This window comes from Tachysurus fulvidraco, chromosome 23 (assembly GCF_022655615.1).
Source record: "Tachysurus fulvidraco isolate hzauxx_2018 chromosome 23, HZAU_PFXX_2.0, whole genome shotgun sequence".
Taxonomy (NCBI): Eukaryota; Metazoa; Chordata; class Actinopteri; order Siluriformes; family Bagridae; genus Tachysurus; species Tachysurus fulvidraco.
Window position 1 is genome coordinate 7098545 of NC_062540.1, and position 25074 is coordinate 7123618.

Here is a 25074-nt window from a genome sequence, read left to right on the forward strand (position 1 = left end):
AGGGAGCATTCTATCACTCCTTGCGATACTACGACAGAAGTGCAGAAAGGACAGCGTCAGTTCTGCACCATGATTGATATTGATAGCCAGAGAGCATGCGGTAGCAGAGCATGGTGACAAAAAGCCTGCCAAGAATTCTGAGACCAATCAGAGTGGCATTCCACACTCATCACCCTCAAGGAGAAAGAGTCTGTCTGGTCTGTCTGTTTAGTTTTTGGATTATTGTGCCTGTGCTACCTTTCACGATTTTGGATTACATTTTGGACTTTTCTTCATTAAATCTATATACTTGCTATCTCAAATTAAGTCATTTTACTATTCAATTTATATTCAGTTTTTTTATAATGCATTTATCAATGGACATTGTTGCAAAGCAATGTTATAGGAATATATAAATTCAGGATATGAGGTGTTGGTATCAAGGAAAAAAGTCCATGATATGATTAGAATAGACCTTGAGAAAAAACAAAGAACCCGTTAAAAGGGAAGCCATTCTCAGTTGGGTGACACCGGATATTGCGATTATTTATAAAAAAAAAAAAAAAAGAAAAAGAAAAAAAAAAGAAAAAAAAAAACCTTTTTGCTTCTTGAATTTATTACTTTTGCAATTCATATACATCCATTCAGCTTAACTTCTACCTTGAGATTCCGCTATCTGGTTTATTTGGTCCACCTTCCATAAAGGTCCATTACATAGGTGTACAGACTGTGACCCATCATTTACTGCATAAATTAACCGCCATCCACCCTCACACCATTCACAGGACTGATGTTGTACAGATATGATTTGGGTGGGTGACCATTCATAGCGGAGCAATGTTACTGACATGGATGTAGCATGTCACAGCACAATTTCAGCACATTACACACACGCTAAAATAGTCATGTAATCAGAAACTTACCAATGATGAAGCTGTAAAAGGTGCTGAGAAAAAAATTGCATTTGATATACATAGGGTACAGTCTTTTACTGTATAACAATATGGCATTTCATATTTTTCAAGTGAGAAGTGAATGTTTGTAGCCCTACTGTTCAAGAGAAGGCAGCTGCACATGCAACAATAACATTAATTTCTCATCATAGCACTTTACCTTTATGACAGTCCCTACATTTTGGGTGCATATATTTAATATTATTTGATGGTTTTATGGATAATTGATCTCATGCATTCAGAAATTCAGTGGCAGCTACTGTAACACCAAGCTTTGTCATTTTAGTAGTATGTCAGGCAATATTTAAAAATATGTCATTTTAAAGAAAGTCAATATTGAACTTTTTGTAGGGTTGTAGTATGAGGGTGATTTGTATACAATGTGCCATATTAAACAATCCAAAACATTATCATAGGGCTTTGGATTAATGTTGGATGTCTACTAAGTCAACTGTAGCTTATTGACTATATGACTTCCTTATCCCAAAGTTAGGGATCTGACTTGCCGACTTCCCTTACCTACATTGTTCCAACATGCCAGAGGCTGTTCACCTTGGAGACGTGCTGCGGATATGGGTACGGCCCGGCGCGAGCTCACCGGACGCTGCCAGAATCGCGGTGCTTTCCAGGGCGCGGGCCCCTATCTCGGGGTGAACCCATTCCAGGGTGCCCTGCCCTTCACAAAGGAAAGAGAACTCTTCCTGGGGCCCCCGCCGGGCGTCTCCGGGTTTGTTTGCGTCACTGCACTGTATCAACCAACACCTTTTATGGGGTCTGATCAGCGTCGGCATCGGGCGCCTTAACCCGGCGTTCGGTTCATCCCGCAACGGCAGTTCTGCTTACCAAAAGTGGCCCACTGGGCGTTCGCATTCCATGGGCTTCTTACCCATTTAAAGTTTGAGAATAGGTTGAGATTGTTTCGGCCCCAATGCCTCTAATCATTAGCTTTACCAGATAAAACTGCAAATTTTCTCGAGCGCCAGCTATCCTGAGGGAAACTTCGGAGGGAACCAGCTACTAGATGGTTCGCCCCTATACCCAGGTCGGACTACCGATTTGCACATCAGGACCGCTGCGGGCCTCCACCAGAGTTTCCTCTTGCTTCGCCCTGCCCGGGCATAGTTCACCATCTTTCGGGTACCATCACGCACGCTCAAGCTCCACCTCGCCGGCAGTGCGGCGGAGGTCGGTTGGTGGTGCGCCGCGGGGGTTTCGTGTGTTCCCGGGTTTGGGCAGGGATGGGGTTTCCCTCGCCTCGCCACCCGCCACCCGGGACCCAGCCCCTTCGGATCCCACGAGGGAGACGGGACTCGGGGCGGGTGAAGTGAGGCAGGCGCGCACCGGCAGGGACAACCGTTTTCCGTCAGGTTGAGTCCCCCGGGTGGACCCCAACCGTTTACCTCCAACCGTTTACCTCTTAACGGTTACCTCTTTACCTCTTAACGGTACCTCTTAACGGTCTTAACGGTTGAGCCTCCATCAAAAGGACACAGGCCTCCGGACCGCGCCGGGCGATGCAGACTTCCGTACGCCACATTTCCTTGTGCCCACAGAAGGGGACGGGGGATTCAACGCTGGGCTCTTCCCTCTTCGCTCGCCGCTACTGAGGGAATCCTGGTAAGTTTCTTTTCCTCCGCTTAGTAATATGCTTAAATTCAGCGGGTCATCTTGTCTGATCTGAGGTCGCGTGAGAAAGAGGGTGGAAAAAAGGAATGAACCGGCTTTAAAAAAAAAAAAAATAAAAAAAAGGCAGAGCGCTCTCTCTCACTGTCCCACCTTACGACACGGCCTAAGCAGTGATGCTAGCAATGATGACTACACAGTCATAATTTTTACATCAGTATGAACAGTATGAAGAAGCGGTCATATTCATTATGGGACAAGCACAAGAAGGGAAGCCACCCTCCTCTGGACTATTCGTGTGAAAAAATGAGGAGCGCCTTCAACACTATCCAGCCACTACTCCTCAGAGATAAACAGATATGACAGAGATGGGAGTGGGCTCACATCTGGAGGCAGAGCTCAGTATGTGTGACTGGGAGAGTGCAGGTCTGCTAGTCAGCAGTACAGAAGCACTACAAGAGACTGTGCTCTCCCCGGGCCTCAGACTTTCAATATAACTCCTGCAAAAATGCAAATGTTTGCAGACAGCACTGTCATGGGCTGTATCAGGAGTGAACAGGAGGAATACAGGAAACTGATCCAGGACTTCGTTGCATGGTGCGACCTCATTTGCCTGCACCTCAACACTTCCAAGACCAGGGAGAAGGTGGTGGACTTTAGGAGGCCCCGGCCTCAACCAGAGCCTGTGACTATCGTTGGGGACTCTTTAGAGTTTGTAAAGCCATACAAATACCTAGGAGTGCATTTGAATAAGAAATTGTACTGCCGAGTACAGAGGCACTTGTCAGAAGGCTGGCATCCTTCAACATCTGCAAAAGGCTGCTGTGGATCAGACTGTTGTGGCAAGTGCCCTCAATGCAGCAGTGTGGAGGCAGCATCAAGAAGGACACTTATCATCTGGAGGAGTTTAAATTTAAATGTATTACTTTTTAATCAAATCTGATTAAAATATCTTTTAATATAATATATTTTTAATCAATATATTCATATAAGATATTTTTAGAATTTATTTTATGCCTTATCTCCCAGGTTTGTGGATACTGCTGGAATTAATTTCCCAAAGGGATGATTAAGGTTTGTATGTATGTATGTACTCCTCCTATTGCACTTGCACATGAATGTCATTGAAAAAATATGAATGTAGATATAATCTTAAACATTTTCTTTCATGAATGTAGGCTTTAAATTCCCATACAATGTCTATTATATGAGGTTGCAGCATTACAAAGACCTGTATATGGCATTCTCCCAGAAAAAAAGGCAAAACTGAATTATTAGTCACATCAGTGTGGATTAACCCTTAAATGGCCAAAATAAACCTCAGTTTTTTGTACTACAAAAAAAAAAAATTATGCTCACCCCTGGTGTTTCCTATTGTAGCTGCAGTCCAATGCTTTTCCTGCATAACAATATGGCAGCAGCATAAATGTGGAGTGTCTTTCAAAAAATTTGTATTACACCATGGCATGGATTCATAAATCTTTATCGCTTCCTGTACCATGGCAACAATTTTTTTTCTGTTCTGTCCCCAGAGAACTAATGTTTCCATTAGTTCAATTGTAGGCTCATTTAATATAAAAGAAAAACATTAAAAATTAAAGGGGAAAAAAACTGATTAAAAACATGACAAAGCTTTTTGGGCCCTAATGTGTTGCAAAATAATAATGAGTTCAGAAAAAGAATCTGAGGTTTCTGTAGATCATAGTAGTATGTCATCTGCAGTCCTGCTGTAACACTGCAAACATTTAATTGCCTTGCATTTTAATATATGGTATGTGTGTACAATCTTATCCAGAAATTGCTGGTGTGGATGCAAGTTTTCATTCCAACCATGCAAAAGCCACACCACCTAAAGCAACTCACAGTATTTTTAAAGCTAAGGTCAACTGAATAAACCTGTGAAATCAGGTTGCTTGATTTGAAGGAAAACCTGCACCCACACAAGGCCGTTCTGGTTAAGATTGGACACCCATAATGTATGGGAATATACTGTATTGTATATGAGAATGCTATATAAAGCATGTACTTTCATGAAAAAATTAAGAAAGAAAATTAGAAAGATAGAAATTAAGATTATGTATTATAATTATTATATTAAGATTATGATTAAATATTAATTTTGATAAAATACTTGTGTATCTGCAATGGAAACTATAACAGTACTTTTCAACAAAACACCATGAGCCACCAAGTCATGTTTTACTCTAAACTTTAACAGCTATTAAGTAGCTTCCACTTAAGACATTTAGTATGGCTTGAGCGCATAGTACTCTTGTGAATCCCTTTGCCTTGTGTAAGCCCTGAATGTCATAAATTAGATATTATTCATGCATCTTTGTAATACTTAATTTCATGGTTGGTATACCGTCACCCTAGACATGCTTTCCATTAAAAGTATTTAAATTCAAAGTGGAAGGGTGGGGAGTGTGTTTAAAAGCATTTAATTTAGAAAATGTTCCAGAAATGGAATGGAAAATGGAAAGAATTTTGCCCAAACATTTGAACACATCATGTGATTTGATAATAGTAATCTTCCTTTTTATGTGAATATTGTTTTATGTGAATATACTCTCATCTGGATAAAATTTAAATGGTCATTTACTCAGTGTAAAATATTAGCATTAAATTAGATATTGCAAACTGTTTGAGCACGGCCGACACACCAAACAATGTTTTTATGGGAAAATTATTTTAATTGTTGCACTGACTTAAGAAAATGGGGACTTTGCTTTCTTGTATACATCCAACACGGCTAACCTGCTTGATCTTCACGAGATCCTAAAACATGCTGCTTTTCACACCAAATGGATTTGCATGACAATGATCACAAGAAGAAGAAGAAAAAAACAGATTAACATTGATCATAACCAACACAAAGCGTTCGGTTTTCTTATATAAATGAATGATCCTAAGAAGAAAAATTACATTAAGCACAAATAATCTGGAGGAGGTAATTGACTGGTGTTGCCATGTAATAACACAGTCTGAAAAATGTAATGGAACATCATACAACAAAATGTAGTGTGAACGTACTGTTGTGAATCTGAAACTGATTCAGGTTTCTCAGACTTAGATTTTATGCCAATTTAGAAGTAAAACTACACTTACAAAGAAAGGATTTGTTACTCTGCAGAAAATATTTGTTAATGGATGAGCTACAGAATAATAAACCAAGTTCATGCAGCACTTCCACTTTCCTTAAGCAAGCCCGGGGTAAGTTAGTGAATTTTTTTTTTTGATAAACTTAACACTCATTATAAATTAGTTTACATACTGATTATGGTGAAGCTATTTTTCAGTGTGGCATCGATTCTGGGGTTTCTCAGGTGGAATTACTGATTACAATTTTTTACACTTTTGCCTCTCATGGTGGAAAATAACTTGAAATGCTGATAAAATGTGGGATATAGGCACATGATGCAGAAAGATTTTATGCTAATTCTACAACAGCGCATTCAGTCATTCTCAGGTAGCAGACTCTGGCACACCAGTGCTTACAGCTTTATACTTTGATGCATAGACATCAAAGAAAATATTTTAAGTCTAAGTAAAGCATTAAAATGCAACATAAAATCACCTGTCTGACGGTACTGGCAGTACAGACACTCTGTGGAGAGTAAGATAGTAAAGTATCAGAAGAGGCCATATGCATTTACACATAACCACAGTGGCCTCTATTGCCTGAGCAATACAATTGTAAAAAAAAAACAATTGTAATCATAACATCCAGAAAGAGTAAAGGCAGGGTCTGTTGGAAAGCATATTGAGCAAGATTAATCTGCTGGAAAATGGGTGTAAACTCTCTTCAGCCGATTTGCATTCTCACTTCAAGATGATGTGATAGCCATCATTAGTCTCAGCTGTGAAATCAGGAAAAAAAAAAAAAAAAAAAAAAGATATAATAGATGTTATGAAATCTGGAACAATTACCTTTACATATGTGATTAATTACAAGTTTGCAGTACCTTTCATTGTGTCCAACACAAAACACATTTCGTCCTGAAAGTTTTGAATCATCTGCATGGGAGAAAATGAAAGTGAGGTCATACTACAGAGAAATCAGAACACATTTCTTAGTGCTTAGAAGGCACAAAGGATCTCTTTCTCTAATATATTTATGATATACATCTAGTATTAGTAAGGAATGCAATGGATTCAAAGACCTCCAAAAAATGTAAAACCTCTACTCTCATATCAGTAACTCTGCAACATCAGATTTGGATGTACAGTCTCATCCAATCTAATTCACACATATATAAATATATTATATTCAAGTATATTGTACACTTGAAAATACTTGTATTTCTAGTACATTATATGTAAATACACACAAACACACACACAAGAAATGCAAGTATTTACTATGCATATACATACACTCCTGAACAAATTCTGAACAAAAAGACAAAGGAAATATTACAAGTATTTGCATTTCATGCAGGAGAAAGAGACAAATAGAGAGTAGGCAATTTATTGAAAGCTATATTTAAACTCAAACAGGCTGTTCATCAGCTGGACCATAGTCTTAAAGTTTAAATTTGCACAAAAATAGGACTTGCATGTCACTATGTTTCAGGCAGTCACACTTTCATGATCTCCTGATGGTAAAGGCAAAAAGGTTTTCGGTCTTTTAATGTGACATATTATTATATATGTCATGACATATATTGAATGTGACAAGACATATTAATAATTACAATATTTGCACTATATATATATATATATATATATATATATATATATATATATATATATATATATATACATACATACATACATACATACATACATACATACACACACACACACACACACACACACACACACACACACACACACACACACACATATATATACATACACACACACACATACACACACAGTCATATGCAAAAGTTTAGGAATCCCTGACAAATATTTGGGTGTTTGGATCAGAAAACTGAAGGGGACAGTAATATTTCAGTAGTGAAATGAGGTTTATTGGATTAAATGTGCAATGTGCATCAAAACAAAATTAGACAGGTGCATAAATTTGGCACCCTTTGAATACCTGTACCTACTTAGCACTGATTAATTGGAACACACAATTGGTTTGGTGAGCTCATTAAGCCTTGAACTTCATAGACACGTGCATCCAATTATGAGAAAAGGTATTTCAGTATCAGAATCAGATTTATTGGCCAAATGCGTTGACACACACGGAATTTGGTTCCAGCAGTTTGTGACTATCAAAGGTACCTAGACATAAATAACACTATTCTATACAAGAAAACAAGGCAGAGGATGAGACACAATATAGACAGAATGAGTATAAAATATGAATATAGAATGAATAAAATATAAAATACGAATATAGAATATGAACCATCAGTTATGTACATAAAGTGTGGGAGTGCAAATAACATTATTGTGCAATATTATGCTTTTTGTGCAATATACAGCAACAGTAGTGTGTATAACAGACCATTACCTTATAATGTACACACTACCTATAGAACAGACTAACTATGTCTCACCACGTTATCGACTCGGTAGAACCATTATTCCGACCACCAAAGACAGATTCACAAATAACCTGCCTGATCTGTCTGGACTTCTTATTGTACCCTTAAACTCAAATGACCTAGATGCAAACAGCAAACTAACAGCATAGACGCTATATTCACTAGCACATTAGACACTGTTGTCCCAGTCAGATTACAGAAGGTTAGAGATAAGAACCGTAACCTCGAACGGAAATGGAGAAAAACTAAATTAGAGGTTTTTAGAATTGCGTATAAGGATAGTATGTCCAGCTATAGACAGGCTCTAAAAGCTGCTAGGGCTGACCACCTGAGCAAACTCATAGTTTGAGCAAACTCACCAGAACAATCCCAGGTTTTTATTTAGCACAGTGGCTAGTTTAACAAAAAAACAGAAATCTGAACACACTATTCCATCACAGTTCAGTAGTGAGGACTTTGAGATTCTTCACTGATAAAATCGAAAGTATCAGAAATAAAATAGGTGACGCGCAACATATGAGAGCAACCAGTGACAAAATCTCACCTAAGGCTTTACACAGCTTTACAAGTACAGGACAGGAAGAGTTAAACTTATTACTACAGCTCAACAACATGTTCACTAGACCCCATCCCAACTAAACTACTGAAAGAAGTGTTACATAAAGCTGGTGAGCCTCTTCTTAATATCATTAACTCCTCGTTATCTTTAGGTTACGTCCCAAAGTCTTTTAAGTTGGCAGTTATTAGGCCACTCATCAAAAAACATAACTTAGATCCTAATGAACTATCAAATTACAGACCTCTCTCACACCTTCCTTTTATGTCTAAAATACTTGAAAAGGTTGTGTCTGTTCAACTGAGCTCCTTCTTACAGGAGAGCAACATTCTTGAAGAGTTTCAGTCAGGTTTCAGGCCCCATCATAGCACAGAAACTGCACTTGTTAAAGTTACAAACGACTTGTTCTTAGCTTCGGACCAAGACTGTATGTCACTATTAGTTCTACTTGACCTTAGTGCTGCATTCGACACTATAGACCACAACATTCTTCTAGCTCGCTTACAAAATTACACAGGTATTCATGGACAGGCTTTAAACTGGTTTAGATCCTACCTGTCTGATCGATACCATTTTGTAGAATTAAATGGTGAATCCTCCAGTTTATTACCAGTTAATTATGGGGTCCCTCAAGGATCAGTTCTCGGACCTCTGCTTTTCTCTATATACATGCTTCCATTAGGGAACATTATTAGAAGACATGGGATTAGTTTCCATTGTTATGATGACACACAGTTATATATCTCATCAAAACCAGATGAAATAGCCACAGTGTCAAAATTAACTCAATGCCTTAGAGAGATAAAAGACTGGATGAGCTGCAACTTTCTATTGTTAAACTCCGATAAGACAGACATACTACTCATAGGTCCAAAAACCAGTGCAGAGAAACTCTCACAACTTAACTCCCATTTAGAGGGATGTACTGTTACTAGTAGCTCGACAGTGAAAGACCTCGGTGTTATATTAGACAGCAACTTGTCTTTTGAAAATCATATCGCTCATACTACCAAAACAGCCTTCTTCCACCTTAGAAATATTGCTAAGCTGAGAAACATCCTGTCTGTCTCTGATGCTGAGAAGCTAGTTCATGCGTTCATGACCTCTAGACTGGACTATTGTAATGCATTACTAGGTGGTTGTCCTGCATCTTTAATAAATAGGCTACAGTTAGTCCAAAATGCAGCTGCCAGAGTTCTCACTAGGACAAGAAAGTATGACCATATGACCCCAATTTTATCATCTCTACATTGGCTACCAGTTAAGTTTAGAATTGACTACAAACTGCTGCTACTTACGTACAAGGCTCTTAATGGTTTAGCTCCCATGTATCTAACTAGTCTTCTAACACGTTACAATCCTTCACTTCCTTTACCAATTTAAGGGAGTTTTTCCTTGCCACTGCTGCCCGAGTCACCTATTTTTTTCTGCTGTTCTAACCGTGCGTTGCAGTCTGTTTCTGTCCTGTTTTGTTGCTACACCAAATCAGATGGTGATGGATGTGCACAGGACAGATTCAATGACTGCAGGGTAGAACAGCATCAACAGCTCCTGTGGCAGACCATACTTCCTTAATTTACGTAGAAAGTACATCCTCTGCTGGGCCTTTTTGATGATGGCATTTATGTTGCACTCCCATTTCAGGAAATGGTAGTGCCCAGAAACTTGAAGGCCTCCACAGATGACACCGGGCTGTTAGATATTGTGAGGGGGAGTAGTGTTGAGGGGTCTTTCCTGAAGTCCACTATAATCTCCACAGTTTTGAGGGTGTTTATCTTCAGACTGCTCTGACTGCACCATAGCACCAGCCGCTTCACCTCCTGTCGGTATGCAGATTCAACGCCATCTTGGATGAGACCAATGAGTGTAGTATTATCTGCAAATTTCAGGAGTTTAACAGTTTGGTCACTTGAAGTGCAGTCATTAGTGTAGAGGGAGAATAGCAGTGGGGAGAGGACACATCCCTGTGGAGCGCCAGTGCCGATTGTCCAAATGCTGGAGGTGACACCTCCCAGTCTTACCTGTTGTTTCCGGTCTGTCAGGAAGCTGGTGATTCCCTGACAGATGGAAGGGGGTATAGTGAGCCTTAGGAGTTTGGAGTGGAGAATTTCCGTATTAAAAGCTGAACTAAATTCAACAAACAGAATCCGGGCGCATGTCCCTGGGCAGTCCAGGTGTTGCAGAATGTAGTGCAGTCCAATGTTGACTGCATTGTCCACTGATCTGTTTGCACGGTAGGCAAACTGTGGGGGATCCAGCATTTGTTCTGTGACAGTCTTTAGGTGGGCCAATACCAGCTGTTCAAAGGTCTTCATATCAACAGATGTCAGAGTGACAGGCTTGTAGTCATTCAGTCCAGTGATGGAGGGTTTCTTGGGGACCGGGACGATAGTGGAGAGTTTAAGGTGGCCAATTGCAAGTTGTTGTTCATTTTGACTCTCCTCTGAAGAGTGGCAACATGGAGGCCTCAAAACAACTCTCAAATGACCTGAAAACAAAGATTGTTCAACATTATGGTTTAGGGGAAGGCTACAAAAAGTTATCGCAGAGATATAAGCTGTCAGTGTCCACTGTGAGGAACATAGTGAGGAAATACTGGGAATCTGGTTAAAGTTGAGGGTCGCATGGATTCCATGCAATATCAGCAGATTCTTGAGAATAATGGTGAGGAATCAGTCACAAAGTTGAAGTTATGCCGGGGCTGGATATTTCAACAAGACAGCGACCCAAAACACTGCTCAAAATCTACTCAGGCATTTATGCAGAGATACAAGTACAATGTTCTGGAATGGCCATCCCAGTCCCCAGACCTGAATATCATTGAACATCTGTGGGGTGATTTGAAACGGGCTGTCCATGCTCGGCAGCCATCAAACCTAACTGAACTGGAGATGTTTTGTAAGGAGGAGTGGTCCAAAATGCATTCATCCAGACACTCATTACAGGCTATAGGAAGCATCTAGAGGCTGTTATTTCTGATAAAGTAGGCTCTACTAAATATTGATGTGATTTTTCTGTTGGGGTGATCAAATTTATGCACCTGTCTAATTTCGTTTTGATGCATATTACAGATTTTCTGTTAATCCAACAAACCTCATTTCACTACTGAAATATTGCTGTGTCCTTCCAGTTATTTGATAGATCAAAAAGAAATTGCTGATCCAAACACCCAAATATTTATAAATTAAAATCATGGAACTTGTCAGGGGTTCCTAAACTTTTGCATACGACTGTATATATATATATATATATATATATATATATATATATATATATATATATATATATATATATATCACATATATACACATGCCAAATTTGTGAACTTATATAATCCATACTCATTTTTTTAACTGCTGAGACCTCACAATAGATGCTGCAATTTTTCCACTTAACATCTTGGAAAACTTCTTTAATTAGGGCAATTGCACCGCTGTGCTGACCAGTCATTGCCTGTACAATCTCCACAGCATTTCTTCCAGTCAACTGATTTTCTTTCTTAAAACTATTCAGAAGCTAACTTGTGTTCCCTTGCTGTTCTTGAAGACAGGCTTAAAGATTAAAAAAATCCTCATGTAATACTTTATATTATGGCTTTGCTTTGATTGCTAGCACTCTTTAATTAATTAAAAATATAATTTCTTTTCCAAATACCTCCATCAGTAGGTGAGTGTACCACAGTTTGATAACTACTGATTTAAACAATCGTTCTAACAGGGTACAACTGGGCAACAAGGAACACCTGTCATGTTCAAATATTTGAAAAAAGAAAAAAAAAAAAAAAAAAAAACAGAAATTCTGATCCATTATCATTTATCTTTTGATCTCAAATCCAAAAGATTCGGTGTGTAGTAAAAAATGATTAAAATAAAATAATAGCCTTGCCTTTCTAATACTTTTACAGGGACTGTATAACAACATGAGAAACCTTTACCTCATCGCTGACAAGCACATGAATGCCTGTGGGTCCCTGTTTGAAGATCTGACTGATCTGGCGTGGAGAGATGTTGAAAAGCTGAGCTAATTTCTCAGTCAGCTCAATGGCTGTTAAGTCCTCCAGGTAAATAGCATGGTACACTATAGAGATTAAACACAGAAAAAAATTAATTTGAGTTTGGTTTGATGAAGTTGTACAGCCACCCACAAGATTTCCCCATAATCAAAGACACACCAAAAAATGTATTGCTAGCACCATCTCCATTCTCATGTTTTTGTTGTTGGTCTCGAACCTGCTGAGACTCCTGACACACATAGATAGTGAGTCTTGGGCGAACCACCCTTTAACATGCAGAAACAAAAAAGAGACAATCAGCCAGGCATACACAAATTTTAACACACACACGAATGTCACTACACTGCTACAAAAAAATCACCATGAAAAATTTTGCCTGTGTAGTGAAAGCACCTTCCTTTAGCACCCTGTATAACTAGAGCATAATTATACATGAATATAATACACATATTCTCACAAAAATATTGTGGCAATGTTTCTATAAAGAAAAGATGTCCACCTTCCTTTTAGTGAGTTGAACAGTCGTATGCCATCAGCTGGGCCACAGATCTGAATGACATCCTCTCTAGTTAGTTTCAGCAGATCTGCCCCTGACAACATCCCAACAAGAGAATGCATACATTTTAGCAATATACCTCAATAAATGGCTTAAGATAAATACATTATTTTGTTCTAAAAATAATAATTAGCTAAGTGGTAATAAGATTCAGGTCAATGTTAAGTATGTAACATTTCTGTAAACAAAGGATAAGCCCGATTTAACAGTGTTGATGTACAATACCTTAAGGTTACTGAGTGAAAATAGCAAAGATACAAGAGCCATGTAGTGAGTTATGAAGCCAGTATTTAGAGTTACCTGAGAAGTTTGTGAAGAGACGACTGAACGGTGAAAAGCGGTTTCTATGGAGCCATTGCTGTGCTTCTTGCGGAGTTGCAGTGGGCACCAGATTCTGTTTATGTAGGACAGACAGAAAGAAAATAGGAACATCTTTGGGTTACAACATCATTTATTTCACACAACAATAGATCTAAGAGCCAATCTCACAAAGCTAATTAAAGTGAATGTTTCTGTTCCTGTTAACAGTCAATTAAATCTTGTTCTCCCTTTATTAAGCAAACACTTAAACTTCCAAAACAAGCAAGCCCATTAAAAAATAGATTTTAAAACTAGTTTAATTTAAATGTTAAATTCATTCACCTTATACAACATTCATCCAGCATAAAATGTTATAGATGTTTATGATTTTTACATAAACAAGTAAGTACAAATACATTTTAGATTTCTCAATGCTACTTGTCCTTCCAAAAATTTTAATGCCACAGATATGTTAAATCTTTGTATGCCAGTAATGAATTTAAAATACAAAACACACCACTTTTATAACCAAAATCATAATTGAGAGAGACTCCAGAAATCTCTTTATAAATGTGTACCAGAGACTATAAAATGTACACTAAAGAAAGTCAAAAGTAATAGATTATTTTATGTATAAATGTTTTTGTAAGTACAAATATGAAATGAATTTGTATAGATTAATTATAGAAGACTATATTTGTATAGAACAAATACAGGAAAAACATTGTACTGTTGAACATTTAAACCAGACACTGCCTCACAAAAGCATGCTAGACATGATTAAGGACTCCAGTCACCACCCACATACATTTCTCCGTCTTCTCTTCTGGACAGCAGTTTAAGTTCAACCACTTGTCTTGCCTCATTCACTTTAAATGCCACTTCACTCTAATACTGCAGACATCGTCACTGACCGTAGTTTGGGGGTTTTCTTCACAGACCTCCCAATATTTTAAATCACCTGCTCTTGCTTTTGATGACAACTTGTTTGATGCCTGGATGTACATCACTGGTTTATTTCTTTTACAGTATGTTCCAAATGGTTGTACTGGCTATGCCCAAAACCTGCTTTTCTTTCATACATAGCACTCTGGTCTTCATGACAACAGGGGGATTGTTTACCATGCACTCTGGTTTATCTATCTACCACACAGGCCATCAGTGAGAGTGACTTTGGTATCCATTACCTTTCACAAAGCAAAATAAACTAATTATTTGGCTATACTTTGTCCAAAATTGTCAGCTACTTAAAATTAAGTAATTATATATAAAAATATTTATCAAATCAGCACAGAGGATTGCGACTTAATACTCCTACATGCTTTGTTTGTTTTATGCTCTTTTGTATTATATGTGGACCCTCTCAAATACATGCAGCCACATCAAATCAGAAACTTCTGTATCAATAGGGAGCAGGAGGAGAAGTTCACATTCAGCTGTCACAGACTCAACCTCAGTGCGCCTCAGGGACCTGTGCTATCCCCTCTGGTCTTGTCAGTATACAAATTAAAGTGCATTTAGTCACACTGTCCCCACTTTGATCTGCCCCCTAGCAAGCATCATACCTGTCCCCTTCTCTGGACCTTTCAGGTATATGAACACATGGCCCAGCCGCATTGGCTTTTTTGGCTGAGCCCCGAAAGACTATATTAATGATATTTCTTTGCAAGGTGACTAGATTTAAAGTAGAGCCAATGATCCTCCACACTGAGAGGATGAAGTTACATGATAATGAGGAATTTGCTTTCACTCCATTTTACAATCAGATTTGTCCATATGCAACTCTGATAAGCAAGTGCCATTGCGATTACAGATTCATTTATTTGTGCTTCTTCAAATCTCTTTTTACTTACAAAAATATTTTCATGGTAATATTAAGATCAAAGAATATGTTTTCAGATTAGATATTACTAAAATTAATCCATCACACATAGTTGGACAATATAATACATATCTATACAGTCTTCTGATAGACAAATTGTAGGGCAAAAATAGACCATTCTTTAAAATCTAGCAACAAACTACCCGACCCAAAGAAAAAGCTGCTTGGGAAACAGGCCGGAGTCAAGAACAGATTGAGGGCACTTGCACACTGTGCACCCCTGCTTAGCATCTTGTTAGCCAATGTCCATTCACTGGAGAACAAGACAACCTCAGGGCCAGGGTAACTGCAACGTCCTCTGTTTCACAGAGACATGGCTGAACCCAGCAGTACCTAATCACACCATCCAACTAGCCTTTTATCAGAGTTCTTCTCAGTTTACCCCATTGACATTACAATTGAGTCAGGGGGTGGTCAAGGGGTGGTGGAGTGTGTCTGATGGTAAACAAAATTGTACCTCTTTCACGTTCCTGCTCACCCAACCGTGAGCTCTTGACTATCAAATGTCACACTTTCTAGCTTCCTCTGGAATTTATCAGGGGCTAAGAACTATAAGGGACCACAAAACACTATCCTCCAGTTTTTTGAATGCGGACTCTTCTCTGGCAGATAAACAATTTCTATGCTTATTCTAAGCTGCAGCTAACAGCACTAACATTAGAAATTGGTACACATTTGCACTACAGACTTGCACATTGCACACTACAGGCACTTTAACATATATGTCCATATACTTTTTCCTTTTATGTCCGTACTCATGCAAATCACTGCGTCACACTACCTCTTTTCTGAGCCGTGCTAGGGATGAGAAATTGGGGCGCTAGCACTGGGTCTACATGCTTAATTACATTAAATTTTTTCTGATTATATTTTTTCTTTGATTATATTTTATATGTTTTAATTAGGGCTGGGCTTTGTTATTGTGTTAACAAATTAATTAATCCTGACAATTATTTTCATGCAGTCACAGTTTTTTATTAATATTATTATTATTTTTAAAGTCCATTGCTCACTGGCTCTGAATATACATATAGACAAACTGTGGGTCACAGGAGGGGTGGGATGTTGATCAGTGCTGGCTAGGGACAGGCGTCATCATGCACCTCAATCAATAAGAGCATTTGGGTGGGCACGAAACGGAACAGAAAAAAACTAATGGGGACAGAAAAATAGAGAAAGCTACCAAACTCTTAAATGTACATTTTTATTTTAAATCTCTTCCAAAATGTTTCTGCTGGCACCTCTTCAAAAAAGAGAGAACAAAAAAAAAGATTTATAAATATTAACTTGCTGTTGCTCAGAAGGTGCCTGTTACAATGTTATGGATCGAGACTCTGGACTCTGAACATAACTTGTTTTCTATAACAAACTAGACAGTGGCAAATAGCTTTGGCTTTATATGGAATTTTATTACATTATTGTTTAAGTTGAGATTTACAAGAAATATTTTAACTGTCACTATGTAAAAGGGAATACTGCTATAAAAAGCAGTACACATACATATATAGAGATAAAAAAAGTTGATATAAAAATAAATACATATATTTAAGTATGTATTATAGTCACGTGTCTTATCTTTATTCCTTGATTTTGTTCTTTTCTCTACTTTTTCTTTTTAGGACGACTGTACAATGTACTACACTGCACATCGTAATGTGCATCATTCTGCATGTGACAAATACAATTTAAAAATCTGCAATTGTACAGAATTGTACACCCATTTTTCGTACTTTATGAAACTGCCCACGTGTCTCGGTTAGTGTAAGATATACAAATAAATTGGTTGCTGTTTTTGAGCATGTGGTGTACATTGTGTCCAAAAAGTCTCCATACATAAGAGAAATGAAATTCTTAGCAAAATGTCTTACAAAAGTTGTTATCCATTGTGTGTTTCACCAAGAATGCCTTACTAAAACAAAAGAACATATTAAAATCATTCTCATAGCTCGACTAGGATGCTGTTGCAATGGGCATGCAATTACATGCAAGCACCAGGTCTGTGAACACAAGGTCATCATGAGTGTGGTTATTTACAATAAAGCTTTTTAATGATTGCTGTTTTTATTTGTAAAGTTACATTTCGCAAAGTGTTAATATTCTATATTCTATGTATGAAGACTTTTTGGACACCCTGTAGAGCAAACCATATCAATTTACGGCCCCCAGGCAGCATCTGGCCCTTTGGCTGTTTCTGCCTGGCCTGTGTTAAGTCAATCAGTAATTTTACATTCCCATATCCATGTAATTCAACCAGACTTCCAGTGCACTTGTTCAAGCCCAAGACAAATTGGATTTGTCAGATTGAACAAGAAAGACTTCAAAAACACTTTTATCCTATAAATGAATTGCTGGTCTTTTACATACTTCTTTTCAGATATGTTTTTGTGAAGTTTAAATGTATGTTGTTATAATAAAAATAAAATGAAAGTGATAATTATTGGCATTTCTACTATTTTTTATCGCTATATTTGACTCTACATTTTCATAACCTTATTGTAACGCCATCTAACCAGTAGCAGTTAATCAAAAGCATATAATTTGATGCTTAACATAAAAAAAAATTATATTTTATAATTAACAAAAATTATATTGAGTAAATTAAGTCCAGCCCTCAAAACAGTCACAGTTTCTCATGTGGCCCCCTGAAAAAATTAATTGCCCACCCTTGCTGTAGAGTGTAGTCATAAACCATATACACCTATGTGATATAGTACTTAATTACTAAATTACAATAAATGTTTAAGAAAAGTATAGCAAAGCAAAGAACTAAAATAGACCCCAAAAACAGTAAGAATAGAGAAACAGAAAGGCACTCACATCTGCTACCTGTGCCACTGGCTCTGGCTGGTGATTCGGCGAGCCATTCCTAGACACAAATGAAACCCATTTTTATGAAAGAAAAAAGAGAGACAGGAGAGACAAACTGTCAGATGACAAGTTTTCAATTACATAAAGGCCTTATTTTTCATACAACAAAGCTATAGCACAAATTCAACACAATTTCCCATTTATTTAGAAATTTGCCAATCATGCATATAAATATGAATAAAAGTGGAAAGGGTCTTCTTATGTCAAGCTTATTTTCAAAATGTGTCAGGCTAACAGAAAAGCGAAATTTCAATTTTAAAATCCTTAATAGTTTTTCATGTATTGGGTGAAACTTTCTAGGAAAATTAGATAGCCTAACTACTGGTAAATCCTCTTAGAGCAAGGTAAAACTTTCTACATGTGAAATGTTGTCAAAAATACCTCCATTAAACTACATATAAAAACCTGATGTTAAAGGGGGGAGGAAAATAAAAACAAACGAACAAACAGACACTGATCATAGTCCAGCACTATAAATGTCAACACTGTCAGTAATTATGGAAAGTATACTATAGTATTAATATCCTAATTGCAAGAAGCTTATGATAATATGTTGATAATGCAGTTTAATATGCTAATTTGCAAATGTAAATCAGAGGTGCAGTATTGAATCTTTATCAGTTTATGAATAGCCACATGTGCCCAATAACCACTTTGAAGAAGGGCATAAAGGCTGCTGAAGGGCAGATGGCTTTGCAAGGAAGTGGCAGGTGGCATCTCTATATGGCCAGAGGTTTCTCCCATGCACAAAAGATTTTTTTTTTAAAAGCTATTGACAATTTCTAAAAACTAAAATATCATGAAGCATCCATACCTCTGCTAAAACAGTGTTGAGAAGATTTTAGACATGTTAAGATGTTAACAATTAGTTGCATCTTTGAGGCTATAAAAAAGACATTTGATGTCATGTGACAGTAATGTCAGAGGTAGAGTCGTTTATACAACATTCAACTTCAGTTCTTAAAAGCCACGGGTGCTTAAATAATAACAAATTCACTGTCTTATGTACATAAAATCTATCATGTAATAGCATAACCATAGAAACCACAGGAACACATGAGCTTACCCTTCAGTAGAGAAGCTGTTGTGGGTGCTGCTGAAGCCTGGTGATGGAGAGTTGTTGACATATGTAGCCTCAGGCCATGGTGAGCACTAGAGAAGAAACCCATTTCAGTAATTCATATTTAGTTTAATATAAGCTTTACTATCCTTACATTTCACCCTGCTGAATAGAGGTTGGAGAAAAATGGCCAGATAGGTTTGAGGATAGAACAACTCAGAAAATCATTCTTTACAACCTTGGTGAGCAGAAAAGCATCTCATCATGCACAAAACATTGAACATAAAGGTGGATGGGTTACAAGAGCAGATCACATTTGGCTCCACTGCAGCATTGCAAAGGAAAAAACATGTAGATTAAGTTCAAGAGTTTCAGTTAACCGTCTCAAATTAAAAATGGGGAAAATATAATTGCAAGGACATTAATTTGTTTTTATAACGATTCAGCAAACGTTTACCTGATTGTTGTCCACAAAGTGTAGTTTGTTAGGATATGTAGAGGTCTAATTCTACGAAAATCACTATTCATGGGTTTTCAAACAAACAAATGTTATTAATTAAATTGTCTCAAAAGGGGTCATGCCCGTGTGCCCCCTTAGATTGTTCAGCATATTGGATTTTATATGACAGATTTTAACATTTCAATGTTCAGTTTTCGCTGAACACGCATAAGCCTAAAATACTTATAGGTGCCACTCGCTCAACCACAACTACTGTGAAAGGGTACAGCTTCATTTACTAAAATATAGCTCATCCTGAAACTCATTAATTTACCTCAATTTAATGCCTGGAAGAACCTTATTTACACTTTGAATTTAACTGTGTTCATTTTTAATTTTTGTGAATGACTGCTGTAGCTGAGTTTTTGCTATTGATATCACCAGTAACTGCAGCCCTAGAATAACAAAAGTACAAAAAATTTTCTTGCGCAAACTCAATAAAATATTCTTCAAAATACTACTTAATTCCAAAGCACAAACCTCAGTAAGGATGGTGGTTTCATATGATGGCTGGTATTTCTCCTTTTCTTGTGGTGCCCTCTTCTCCATCTTTTCTCTGTCAGTCTTCTGCTTTCTATCAGCACCTTTGGGCTACAAACAAAACAATCTATATTTAACCAGCTTTGGTACATAAACGTTTTATCTAGGGCTGCACAATTTAGGGAAAATGTCATATTGCTATTACTGAGGTCAATATTGCGATTGCGATATAATAAACAAATGGTATCACGAGTAAACTTGCTTGGATCCCAAGGAAAATGCACACACATTACTGATAATGCTGAAATTTGTATTTCTAAACTCAAACTAGCAACAACAACAAACAAATGCAAAACGTTTTCAAATTTATATTATATATATATTTTTAATATATATATTTATATATATATATTTTTTATAAAGTAAATTACCAACTTAAATGCAAGTTATACATGGTATTGCACACACCGTTATTGATGATATTTGGATCAATATTACAAGTAATTATTAAACTTGCTTTTAAGCCTAATTATTCATTTTGATTATGATGTGATTGTGACAGGAGAAGAGGTTTCAGGTTTGGGGTAAAGAGTTTTTTCTGTCATCACTTTTGAATAAGAAACAATATCAAGGCTATAAAACTTGTTAAAACTCCACGAATCACAAAAGTATCAGTGAGAAGTTGAGAACACTCGTTTAAACAGTGCATACACTGGAACTTGACAGCACATCACATTTGTTACTTATTGATACTGCTTTTAATCATAATGCAAAGACCGTCATCGAGACATAAGCTGTCATGTACAATAAAAGCGCCTGCGCAGCGACATACAATTAAATAATTTAATAATTAAATAAATAAACAAATAAATAAATAAAAAGCGCCTGCGCAGAAAATATCATTTAACACAAAAAGCCGCCTAGACGGTGGACTTAGGATCTCAGGATTTTTTTTTGTTTGTTTTTTTTGAGCGGCGTGTGGACGAATTCTTTCTACGCACACACTATTTTATTTCTTGATAACAGACCGCTGCTAACTATAACACACCGTTGCCGTAGAGCGTTGCCATGTATGCACAGGATTCTAACCGTAGAGACGGAGCGCACTATTTTCTTTAGCAGAAGTAATACAATTGTTCAGCAGTTTCGTGTTGCAGCCACAGGCGTATGAGACCTGTAACTTGATCAACATCGCAAAGCCGCGAACTCGTTCTGAATATTTTAAAGGCGTAACAGCTGATGAAAAAGCAGAGACAATTATGGACGGAAATGAAGAGAGATTTTCTTTTATTTTATACAAAACATTTTCGTCTCGTCTTTTTTCGTCAACAATAATGCACGTTAATTTAGTCTTAGTCAGCGTTTTTGGACAGTGATGAAGTCTTGTCCTCGTCTCGTCTTAGTCATGAAAAAAAGGTTGTTGTTGTTGAACATATTTCGTCTCGTCTGACGAAATTAACACTACATATAATAGAGGTAGCATTTTTTCTGGCCACCAGTTCAGTGTCTGTCTGCTCGGCATCCATCTCCACCCGTTCCGCACTGCACACCGGAAAAAGTCACGACATGACCATACGCGCCACTGCCTATAATGAAACTCACTGGTCTTTTTTGTTTTTTATTAGCGGATAGCGGTGTAGTGTATGAAATAGGCAAACAGCTTTCAGAGAGAATGGGTCATGTCCACACATGCATTTATTTATTTCATAAAATCGCAGCATTTTGCGTCATATAATCGCACAGGCTTGATATCGCAACTGCGATTGCGATACGAATAATCGTGCAGCACAAGTTTTAGCCAGTTAAAAGTTAGTGTTGAATTAATTAGACTTCAGTCAGGACCACTTCGTAAATGAAGGTTAGCAAGCATACAGTTAGTGTTGGTGGAATGGTTCTGTTCTGGGAGAATTTTCCCACGCGCCTGTCCGTGAGCATGCATGGAAGGGGCGGGGAGGCAGCGCATGGGAATGAATAGAAACCCCCACACCCACACCCCATTCAGCTCAGAATCAGAACCGAAATTGTGCAAGGTGCGAATTTTTTACATGAAGAATTTAATCGGCGCTGGCGGCAGGTTCTGGCTGGAGGAGTCGGGGACGGAGGAGGGTGTTGGAGCAGCAAAGGTGGATGGATTGGTGCGCCTTGTGGACAGCTGATTAGCAGCTGATGCTGCTTACTGCGTGGCCTGCCTGAACTAACGCGATGCTTGATTTGCACAAGTACCAAGGGTACACAAGTGCAAATTTTGTTCCTACCTTGAAGACTTTGATTTGGCAGCTTGCCGAGTGCAGATGTTCTGTGTAGTCTCCTGCTTCATTCTCTTTAAATGTATCAATTTGGACACGAAAAGGCACTCCCTTCTCACCACCATGCTTGCGCATTGTAAACTCAGTGCTGATGCAATGAACCTAAAAATAAGCAAACAGCATTTTTACACTACTGTACATGCTGATTTAATTTGTTATAGAATCATTTGTACAACGTTGTTTAATAAAAACTGTAAGGAAATAAGAAACCTGGATGAACACTGAAGTCCGCTTTGATGGATCCCATAAAAACTCAACTGTGTTAAGCTGTGTGGGGTTTGCTCTAGGATCCACGATGCCAACAGACACAGGAATATCTTTTAAGAATGTCAATAAAAACATGTAATTAATGCCAATATGTGTGTAACAAATCGCATGTAAACAGAGGATAAACAGTACGATATTAAATTGATATACAAAAGCCGAAAATGCCCGCATTTTTGACTCAGCACCAAAAACCCTTATTGTCGAAGGTGCCACCAATACACCATTGATGTTTATTGTCATGTGCAAAATGAATCTATACATCACAAATTTATGATCATAGTACTCACCTAGGTCAAGGATCCGGTCACCTGGTCTGTTCCAGCGCCAGCCCTCCAACTGCTGGTGCTCAGTGTACTGCAGTCGCCGATCATGAAAAACCACACGAATGATGCTCTGCATTGAGCAAAATCAAGACAACAGGAAGTAAGCCATCACCACAATGACACCTTCCTAGGTCACAAAAATCAAAGTAAATTCGTACCTTCACCATTTTGCCTGTGATCTCTGGAAGCTCACCCATTTTCCGATTGTCCAGCATTCGAATTTCATAAGACTGCCCTGCAAATACAACTTATACAACTTAAGACATCTTATTTCAAAGACATATCATTAATGGGGAATCTAATATTATGGAAACTGTTGAGGAAAATGTTAACATACACATCCACTGTGTAGACAGCAGAGATAAGAATCTAAGACCACCAATATATATATATATATATATATATATATATATATATATATATATATATATATATATATAAAATGTAATGTAATGTAATGTGTATATATATGTAATATAATGTAATATATGATTGTATAGTAGTAACTGTTCAGTATATTTAAATATAAAGCTTTCAAATACTTTTAAATGCTTATACATAAGCAAGGTGCTGTACCATGCTTTTATATTTCAGCAAAACAATCAGTGACAAAAACCAGTAAAAGTAGTTTATTTTAACATTAACAGTTATGTTAACTAATCGTTGCAGTCCTAAACCAAGCCATGTCGTCATGTTACAAAAAACATGCTCTTATGTGGTATTTCAGAAGAAACAGACCTTGGTTGAGATAAGTGAGTGTCTCATCGTGTAGTTTGACAGCTGGTGATGTGGCAGCACAAAGAACATATTGAAAAGGAAGTATCTTGTTGTCATTATCAGGTGGCAGATTGGACTCTTCCTGCTTAAAGATGGGCAGTGCCAGCACATCACTGGAGAATGGCAGAGAGAGAGAGATTAAAATAAAAGAAAGAGAGGGAAAAAAAATAAATATTGAAGGTGGTCTTGCATGACTTGAGTCTATGGGTAATGGATCTAGTGCTTTATTTATGATGATGCTGATTTCGCTTTTCTTTCACCATCAATGGAATTAGCAATTCAATTAAGCATTTATTGTTAAACTATACCTCATACTATAGGCTCCAGCTCCAAGCTCCTGCCCAATTCCAGACAGACTGGCGTCGAAATCCTGCACCAAGCCGGACTCGATCACCTCGTCGGCGAGCGGCAGTTTAAGAGCCCAGGCCATCACGACAAGGAGCTTCTTCAGCTCGTATTGATCACGATGAACACAAGTGGCCTAGAATTGTTTCCAGTTGTGTGCAGAATCACACGCACCTGTCACAGAGGATTAACCTGCTTTATGATATTCGAGAGAGCACTTGCGGTGTCAAACATGATAAAGGTACTGGTTAACATCCGTGGTTCCGTTCAAACGCTAGACAACAGTTATAAAGTTAAAGAAGTTCAAACTCTTTCGGATGTAATTACACGTGCGAGGCTAAAGAAACAACCGGGTGGTGGTAGCAGTTACCTTCCTAAACACAAATCAGTTTGGTTCCCAACTTCACTACGTGGTCACGACAAACAGGGGTGCAAGGTCATTACACTTTAATTACTTACTTGCGTGACGCGCATGTCATTTGGCTCAATAAAAAATAAGTTAATTGCGATCCTTCGGGACGCCTTTTACGGTATATTTAAATATGTTCTCTTCGCAATCAAACAACCAGCTGCGGTCTAGAGAGAAAACTGTTACCGTAAGTTATATCAAAGAGGTCCTGGTGGCCAGTAAATGTAACGAAGAGTGATTTATCAGAACAAAAAATTACGAAATCTTGACATGACCAAAAGAAAACTACAAGAGAGCCATGTTTGTTTATTCCTTCAGTTAACTAAAGCAAGAGCCGTAATAACCGTAATCGTTTTCTTCGTCGACTGTATAAGG

At 37.7% G+C, this 25074-nt stretch overlaps 1 protein-coding gene across 4 annotated transcripts; it reads right to left on the reverse strand.

Moving 5' to 3' along the window:
- Positions 1–5227: 5227 nt before the first annotated feature.
- tfcp2 (transcription factor CP2) lies at positions 5228–25074 on the reverse strand. 4 transcript variants are annotated; one of them, XM_027144748.2, is made up of 16 exons: positions 24886–25073; positions 24254–24464; positions 23907–24058; positions 23327–23403; positions 23133–23238; positions 22789–22895; positions 22528–22680; positions 20273–20383; positions 19300–19385; positions 18183–18231; positions 13484–13577; positions 13127–13217; positions 12787–12893; positions 12550–12692; positions 6521–6572; positions 5228–6415 (listed from the first exon to the last, which is right to left on the reverse strand). In XM_027144748.2, exons 2-16 carry the CDS (start codon positions 24373–24375, stop codon positions 6378–6380), a joined length of 1488 nt encoding a protein of 495 aa, XP_027000549.1. In that variant the 5' UTR covers positions 24376–24464; positions 24886–25073; the 3' UTR covers positions 5228–6377. The 4 variants fall into 4 exon arrangements, with proteins under 4 accessions (XP_027000549.1, XP_027000550.1, XP_027000551.1 ...); XM_027144749.2 differs by having other exon boundaries at positions 24750–25073; XM_027144750.2 differs by having other exon boundaries at positions 24661–25073.

Coding starts and splice junctions, on each gene's coding strand:
- tfcp2 (XM_027144748.2), bottom strand. CDS start 24,375: ATGGCCTGGGCTCTTAAACTGCCGCTCGCCGACGAGGTGATCGAGTCC. Junction 6,573..12,549: donor ATGTGCTTGTCAGCGATGAG/GTAAAGGTTTCT, acceptor TCTCCCATGCAG/ATGATTCAAAACTTTCAGGA. Junction 6,416..6,520: donor TGTGTTGGACACAATGAAAG/GTACTGCAAACT, acceptor CTGATTTCACAG/CTGAGACTAATGATGGCTAT.